This window comes from Lycium barbarum, chromosome 12, assembly GCF_019175385.1.
Source record: "Lycium barbarum isolate Lr01 chromosome 12, ASM1917538v2, whole genome shotgun sequence".
In the NCBI taxonomy this organism is placed as follows: domain Eukaryota; kingdom Viridiplantae; phylum Streptophyta; class Magnoliopsida; order Solanales; family Solanaceae; genus Lycium; species Lycium barbarum.
Genome location: NC_083348.1, coordinates 60499020 through 60507797, shown reverse-complemented (window position 1 = coordinate 60507797; position 8778 = coordinate 60499020). Strand labels below are relative to the sequence as shown.

Genomic DNA, 8778 nt, shown 5'->3' with positions numbered 1-8778 from the left:
ACTCCAAATTGGAACAGAACGATTATCAAATTTGGCACAAATGTCTATCTTTTGTATCGTTTCTATGCTAATTCTTAGTATTTTAATCACGTCTTTGATCTTAAATTATTATATTTGAGCTTGTTGGTATATTTTATTCACACCTTTTGTTTAAAAGAGAATAAATATTTTTAAAACATGCATATTGTATGGGACGTCTTCCACTATAAGACTGTTATAAGTAATGAATAAACACGCATATTTCAAAACTTCTAAGTAGAAAATGACCACAATTACTTAATTAGATATATCACAAAGAAAAAGGGAATATACTAGCATGCAATAACATTTTTTATTTTTATTTTGGACATGTAAGCAACTCGTGTGTGCGTGTGTATATAAAATATACAAATATTCTCATCTTTTTTTTTTTTTTTTTTTTTTTTTAATGTTAGTTTTGCTTTATTGTTGTTCTTCATTTTGTTAATTAACATGAGCATTATGTTCGGGACGCAAATCCAAGCCCCAAGGCACTGCTGGATATAATTTCACCCTTGACAAACAACAATAATAATAACAATAATAATAATAATAACAACAACAACAACAACAACAACAACAACAACAATAATAATAATAATAATTGTTAGAATTTGTCCCAAAAGGGTTTCACGAAATTGTCCCATTCCAACTGGGATTCGATTGACTTGTCCCATTCCAATTGGGATTTGACTGGTTGTACCCTAAACCAATTTGAACATCTTCAACCCCTTGTTTAAAGGAGATTTTCGGCCAGAACATCAAGAGAAAGAGAACAACTATCAAGACTATCAAGACTACACACAAAACTATATTCCACACTTAGGTTAGAGAGAGTTTTCATTGAGAGATTGTAATCTTTCGTTTCCATTGATCTCGTTGTGCTTCGACACCCTGTTGAGATCGTTTTGTACTCCTCACCTTATAGTGGATTTCTCTGCGCTTCGCGTCCCGTGGTTTTTCCTGTCTTGGGTTTTCCATGTAAATCTTGTGTTCATTACTTTTATTGCTTTCTTGCATTATTGTTCTTGTGTTGGTGCATCCTAATCGGTTCCGCTGTATCCCTCGCTTATTTCTTAACAAGTGGCATCAGAGAGTTCAAGATCCAGGATGTCTACCGTAACCAAGTTTGATATCGAGAAGTTCGACGGCAAGATAAGCTTCAGCATCTAGAAAGTTCAGATGCAAGCCGTTCTCACTCAGAACGGATTAAAGATGGCTCTTCTTGGGAAATCCAGGGAACCCGAGTCTATGACAGATGATCAATAGGAAAAATCGAATGAAAAGGTGCTTCCAAATATCCAACTATGTCTATCTAAAACGGTTCTTCGCGAGGTTATTCATGACACTATTGCCGCAAGCCTCTAGTTGAAGTTAGAGTCTCTCTACATAACGAAAAGTATCTCAAATAAAATTCGTCTAAAGGAAGGTTATACACATTCTCTATGGCTGAAGGTACCCCTATTCAAAATCATCTTGATGAGTTCAACTTTGTTATTTTTGACCTAGAAAATTTAGACGTTAAGGTCGAAGATGAGGATAAAGCAATATTGTTGGTGGTCCCTACCCTCTAGGTATAAGCACTTTAAAGAAATCATGCTATATGGTGGTAATGAAACACTGAGTTATGAGGATGTCAAATCTAATTTGTTGTCCAAAGAAAAAATTTGATTTTGAAGTGCGTTCTGAAGACAAAAGACAAGGTTTGTCTGTTAGAGGAAGATCCCATGATAAAGGGAGTAATAGAAAGAATTTTAGGTCCAAGTCTAGAGGCCCTGAATTGAACAATGATAACTTCTGCAAATATTGCAAGAAGACAAACCACGTAGTTGGCGATTGTCATAAATTGAAGAATAAACTAGAGAGAGAAGAAACTAACAAAATGCTGCAGAAAACTGCTGAAGCAGGAGTTGTTAAAAGTGATTCCGAAGGTGATGTTTTGATGACTATCTCTGTTGATAAGAAAAAATATTCTAAATGGGTTTTTGATTCTGTATATATCATGTATGTCCTCATAAGGATTGATTTTCAACATATGAGAAAGCTTGTGGTGTTGTTCTAATGGGGAATGATGTCCCATGCAACGTTGTTGGGATTTGTACTGTAAGAATTAGGACCCATGATGGTGTTATCAGGACCTTGACCAAGGTTCGTCATGTTCCTAACTTGAAACATAACCTTATTTCTCTGGGTACTCTTGAATCTCTTGGATGTAAATATTCAGCTGAAGGTGGAGTTCTCAACATTTCAAAAGGTGCTCTGCTCTTGATGAAAGGAACAAGACGTGGGACTCTCTATTACCTGCAAGGTTCAATTGTGACAGGGTCTGTAGCAGTTTCTACTTCATTATTCGACGATGATCTCACCCGTTTATGGCATATGCGTCTGGGCCATATGAGTGAGAAAGGTATGACCATTCTAAGCGAAAGAGGTCTTCTTGGTAAAACTGGTACGGGTAAACTTGACTTTTGTGATCATTGCGTTTTTGGAAAACAGAAGAGAGTTAGTTTCTCCCTAGAAAAACACCGTACACATGGCATTCTTGATTATATTCATTCGGATTTATGGGGTCCCTCCAAAGTTCCTTCCCTTAGTGGAAAATGCTACATGTTGAGTTTCATTGATGATTTTTCTCGTAAGGTCTGGGTTTATTTCCTAAGATAGAAAAGTGAAGCGTTTCTCTATTTCAAAAAATTCAAAGCCCTTGTTGAGAACCAGACTGACCGAAAAATTAAGAAGCTCAGGACTGACAATGGTTTGGAGTTCTGTAGGAATGAGTTTAATGAGTTCTGTGCTATTTATGGTATTGCTAGACATAAGACTCTCGTTCATAAGCCTCAGCGGAACGTATAAATAGAACATTACTTGAGAGAGCCCGTTGTATGCTCTCAAATGCTGGTTTATGGCACCGCCGTGATTTCAAGGCCGAAGCCGTTTCTACGGCTTGTTACCTCGTCAATTTGTTTCCACATTCATCTATTGACTTTAAAATTTCCGAAGATATTTGGTCTAGTAATCCCCTTGACTACTTTATTCTTAGAGTTTTTGGATGCACTATTTTTACTCATGTTAATGATGGGAAGCTAGCTCCCAGGGCTGTTAAGTGCATGTTTCTTGGTTATGCTTCTGAGTCTAAAGGATATCGTTTGTGGTGTCCTAGCTCTAAGAAAATTATTCAGAGTCGGGATGTAACTTTTAATGAGCCCGTTATATTATCTTCTGGGAAAGATTTTGTTGCTTCCCTTATGGGTAATGATGATATGAAAGATGCCAGTGAAAAGGTGGAGGTAGAAGTGAGCCATAAAGCTCAAGAAGTTAGCCCTGTCTCTTCTACAGTTCCTCAGGCTAGCGAGGAGGCTCCTGTTGATGACCCAAGTACCAGTACCACACATCCCTTCGAACCACTGGTGAAGGATGATCATGTTATTGCTTGTGATAGATTGAGATGAGTTATAAAGAAGCCCGCTCGATATGCTAACACTGATGATGATGGGCTTATTTCTTATGCTCTTATGCTCTTGCAGTTGCACAAGAAATTCTCGAAGGAGTTGACCCTTCTACTTACTCTGAGGCAATTTCTTGTCCTAATTCCTCAAATTGGTTAGTTCCTATGCAAGAAGAAATGGAAAGCTTGCACAAAATAATACATGGGAATTATGTGAGCTGTCCAAAGGCCGTCGTGTATTGACTGCAAAATGGGTCTACAAACTAAAAGATGGTATTCCCGGGGTTGAAGAAGCAAGATGGAAAACTTGCTTAGTGGTTCGTGGTTTCCACCAAAAGGAAGGTATTGACTTTAATGAAGTTTTCTCTTCTGTTGTTTGTCATACCCCCATTAGAGTGTTACTTGCCGTTGTTGCTCATTTTGACTTTGAGTTGGAGCAACTTGGTATTAAAACTGTGTTTCTTCATGTAGAGTTAGAAAAAGAAATTTATATGAAGCAACCTGAGGGTTTTGTTATTCCTGGCAAGGAGCAATTTGTTTGTCGGTTGAAAAGATCTCTTTATGGCCATAAACAAGCTCCAAGACAGTGGTACAAAAGGTTTGATTGCTTTATGCTTGGGCAAGACTACACACGCAGTAAGTATGATAATTGTGTGTATTTTCGACAGTTTTCTAGTGGTTCCTTCGTTACTTATATTTATATGTTGATGATATGTTGATTTCTTCTAAAGACAAATCTTTGATCAACAAGTTAAAATCTCAACTTAATTCTGAGTTTGAGATTAAGGACCTTGGTGCAGCTAAGAAGATTCTAGGTATGGAGATTCACATGGATTGAAAAGTGGGAAGCTTTGCCTGTCTCAGAGGAAGTATTTTGAGAAAGTCCTCGATAGGTTTAATATGTTTGATTGTAAACCTATTTCTACTCCGTTTGCTGCTCATTTCAAACTGTCTGTTGACTCTTGTCCTAAGTCCGAAGAGGACATTGAAAGGATGTGTACTATCCCGTATGCTAGTGTTGTTGGTAACCTTATGTATGCTATGGTTTGCACTAGACCTGATTTAGCTTTTGTGGTAAGCATGGTGAGCCGATACATGCCTAATCTTGTAAAGGATCATTGGAATGCCGTGAAGTGGATTCTTCGTTATGTGAAAGGGTCCGTTGATATTGGTTTGGTATTTGATAGAGATAAGGCATCGTCTTATGATGTTGTTGGGTTCGTTAATTCTGATTATGGTGGCGATCTCGATCACATGAGGTCTATTTTTGGTTATATTTTTTCACTGTGCTCTGGTGCTATCTCTTGGAAAGCACAATTACAGTCTATTGCAGCCCTTTCTACTATCGAAGCTGAGTATATCATTGCAACTGAAGGTGTTAAAGAAGCTACCTTGTTGCGCGAGGTCTTCTTATTGATCTTGGTGTTCAATCGGGTACTACCGTTGTATTTTCTGATAGCCGGAGTGCTATTCATCTTACCAAGGCTGATTCTCATTGCTCGAAGACCAAGCACATTAACGTTAAGTACCACTTTATCAGAGATACTATTGCTGCAGGGGAGATTGTGGTAAAGAAAGTTTACATGTCAGAGAATCCCATAGATATGTTAACCAAGTTGCTTGCTATTACTAAGTTTAAGCATTGCTTAGACTTAGTTGATGTTCTTCATGCTTAAATTGCCTTTCGGGGATTTTCCTGCGGGGCGTTATGGGGGGACGAGTGTTGATGTTGATGTATTTTGGTCCAAGGTAGAGATTGTTAGAATATGTCCCAAAAGGGTTTCACGAAATTGTCCCATTCCAACTGGGATTCGATTGGCTTGTCTCATTCCAACTGGGATTTGACTGGTTGTACCCTAAACTAATTTGACCATCTTCAACCCCTATTTAAAGGAGATTTTTGGCCAAAACATCAAGAGAAAGAGAACAACTATCAAGACTATACATAAGACTATATTCCACACTTAGGTTAGAGAGAGTTTTCATTGAGAGATTGTAATCTTTCGTTTCCTTTGATCTCGCTGTGCTTCGACACCCTGTTGAGATCGTTTTGTACTCCTCACCTTATAATGGATTTCTCTGCGCTTCGCGTCCTGTGGTTTTCTACGTAAATCTTGTGTTCATTACTTTTATTGCTTTCTTGCATTATTGTTCTTGTGTTAGTGCATCCTAATCGGTTCCGCTGTATCGCTCGGTTATTTCCTAACGACAACAACAACAACAACAACAACAACAACAACAACAACAACAACAACAATAATAATAATAATAATAATAATAATAATAATAATAATAATAATAATAATAATAATAATAATATACAAGGGTTTTCAAGTAATTTATTTTAGAAAAAGGGAAAAAAAAACCACCAAAAGAGAAGTGCTTAACAACAATGCCTAAACCCCAAAACCCAACCCTTACCCACTTTTTGGATGGATGTTTCCCGTGGTTCATTAATGTATTGTTTTCTATGAAACCATATTTATTTCCATTGTTCTTAAAATAATGTTGTATGCTGTTGTAAACCCGTTGTAATTTCGTGGTTAAATAACCACGAAAAGTTTGTAACCACGGATTTGGTGGTTTTTGCGTGGTTACGTATTTCATTTTCCCGTTATACCCCCACCCTCAACTACCGATGCCACCGCCACCCTACTACCCACCCCCACCACCACCTACTACCCCTCTCCACCACCCTTCACTACCCCCACTACCCACTCAATGACCACCCCTATCCGCAACTTACTTATTTTTTAAGTTCCTATTTTACCCTTTTTATTTAAGTAATTAAGGGTAGGTTGTAATTAAGAGTTAAGGATGTTTTTGTGAACTTAAACATTATTATACAGTACCATACCGTCAAACCAAACAATAAAAATATTATTTAACCACAACAAACAATACAGTCTATCCAAACTTGTATTCACTAATACAGTACAATATAATACCATACTATACAATATGATATTGTACATTATGAAACCATGGGTAATGACCATCCAAACATAGTGTTAAACCCTTTCATCGTTTAGTGCACTCAACCTAGGCATCACTAAAGTGACAGGTTAATCTTTTTTTTTCTTTGATAATGTTAGCCGTCATATTCTTTTTTTTTTTATTTTATGGCATAAATCTTGTCGATTTATGAGGTATTTTAACAGAGTTACAATATTGAATGCAATGTGGTGTATTAAAAATTACGTTTTTGTCAGCCACTGCCTTCTTCTTTTAGTTAATGGGATCAAACTTGTCGATTTATGAGGTATTCTAACAGAGTCACAATATTAAATGCAATGTGGTGTATTGATTATGAAAATTCGATACTTGACCTAATAATGTTAATAGCACTGCTTGCTATATGCTTAGACTTCTTTATATCATAGTTGATGTTCTTCAAGAAAGCTTGTTGGGAAGCATAATAATTTCTTAATCTAGATTCGGGACATATGTTGTTCCAACCTTAGGCGTGCTATTCAAGTATTTTATTGATCCCCTCCTTATATGAAATTTCAACTCTACCACTGCTTAGAGTGATTTTTTAATGTGTAAAATTTTACAATTGGACTACAGGAATCACATGTTATTAATAAATAAGCTCAGTAGGACTTAGGAACAATATTTCTGCTATAGTAATCAAATAAAAGCATCTAGTAAATAATAATAATTAAAGAAGGGCTTACAAAATTCATCACTAGTTTAGCCATCTTATATGACGTATCATAATCCCAGTTTGATTGTGTTGCAACTCTACCCAAGAAAGTGTATGCACTATAGGCTAAAACTTTTCAATTGACTTTTTGATGGAAAATTTTTCAGTGAGCTCTGCCACTATGTTTATTCAGTAGCACTATTGTTGTAGAAGGAATCTCCATAAATTGTCAAATATAATCTCCATAGCACTGTTGTTGTTGTCAGTTTTTGTGTTATGTTAAATGGAATTTTCTTTTCTCTTTTGAATTTGTGCATAAGTGCAGTTTAATTTTGTTTGAACTGCAGTTCAAAGGTCATGACGGTTGTTTAAGGCGATGTCCGACTTTTAGTGGATTATGCATAGAGAAGGATAGCATTTGGAGCAATTGCGGTATGCCAAAATAAAGTTTGAAGGTAGCCTGAAATGGCTTGAAGTAATTGTGTTAGAGAGTTCGACCCTTAGAGGGGATGAAGAGCAAAGTGCTCGGTCACAAGCTATTGACTCGATTATGGCGAGTCCAATTTCTATTGCTAATGACTGTAATCGTAATGGCTGAGGCTTCTTACCGTTCATTGAGAGGTTGTACCCTTTGGCTGATAGCGAACATATGTGGAGGTTCGAAAAGGGCGAATTATCAGAGATAATGATTCCTAAAATATGTGGAAGATCGTGAATGAATTATGCATTAGTTTCTCTGATTACTACAGAAGAATCTTCCAATAAGTAGAACAATTTTTTTTGCTTGATTATCATTTAAAGTTCAAGAACTTTAACTAGTTTCTTTTGGGAAAAAATTGTTTAGCCAAATTGCTTTATGCCTCTTGATAATACACTCTCACGATTATCTTCATGAGAACTCATGTGATGCAATCCTATGTGGTGTTCGTGGTAAAGTGTGTATGTATGATTTGGATGTCCGATCCAGATCGTAAGTACTAAACTCAATTAACCGTCAAAGTTTCAATATTTATCCTATATTAACATTTTCTAACTATTTTATTAAAAATTTGTAGGCACTCGCACAAATTTGAACAAGGACTTCCATTTATTTAAGAGCTTCCGTCTTCGTTTTATCAGACTTATGCCGCTACCAATTGAAGTGGCGCCTCCACCACATACATATGAGGGTTTGCATATACATCATGATGTCCAATACTAATTTGGCTTGATATCTAAGATTAAGGGGTTGCGCGGATATGTCTGATCAAATTACTTTATGAATGTTTTTGGCATTGACTGTCATACTTTTCAGGTATGTCTGATCAGATTTACTTTATGAATGTTTTAGTCATTTTTTTTTTGTCATACTTTTCATATTTGTCATTAATAGAATTGCCATCCTTAATTTGAAAGGATAAAGCAAGTTTGAGATAAGCACAAATTTATTATTTATATTGATAAAGATTAATTGAAGCTAATGAGATGTTAGCCAAGTTTTTGCAATATATTACATTGGATCTTGTTATAAAAAATATTATTACTAATATGAAGATTAAGCAGCTTAAATTAAAGTTCCAAAATATTATACTGTTAAAAAGTTTTGAGAAGATAGTCTTTTTATATATAAAAAAAACAATTATACTCTTTTTCTTTTTTTACAAAATTCAATATTGTCTAAACATTA

General features: G+C 35.9%; 1 protein-coding gene across 1 annotated transcript; it reads left to right on the top strand.

The window, feature by feature from the left end:
• Positions 1–4363: 4363 nt before the first annotated feature.
• Positions 4364–5139, top strand: LOC132624298 (secreted RxLR effector protein 161-like). The gene is made up of 2 exons (XM_060339100.1): positions 4364–4897; positions 4948–5139. The coding sequence occupies exons 1-2, from the start codon at positions 4364–4366 to the stop codon at positions 5137–5139; spliced, it is 726 nt and encodes a 241-aa protein (XP_060195083.1).
• The last annotated feature ends 3639 nt before the right edge of the window (positions 5140–8778 follow it).

Coding starts and splice junctions, on each gene's coding strand:
- LOC132624298 (XM_060339100.1), top strand. CDS start 4,364: ATGTTTGATTGTAAACCTATTTCTACTCCGTTTGCTGCTCATTTCAAA. Junction 4,898..4,947: donor TGATCTTGGTGTTCAATCGG/GTACTACCGTTG, acceptor CATCTTACCAAG/GCTGATTCTCATTGCTCGAA.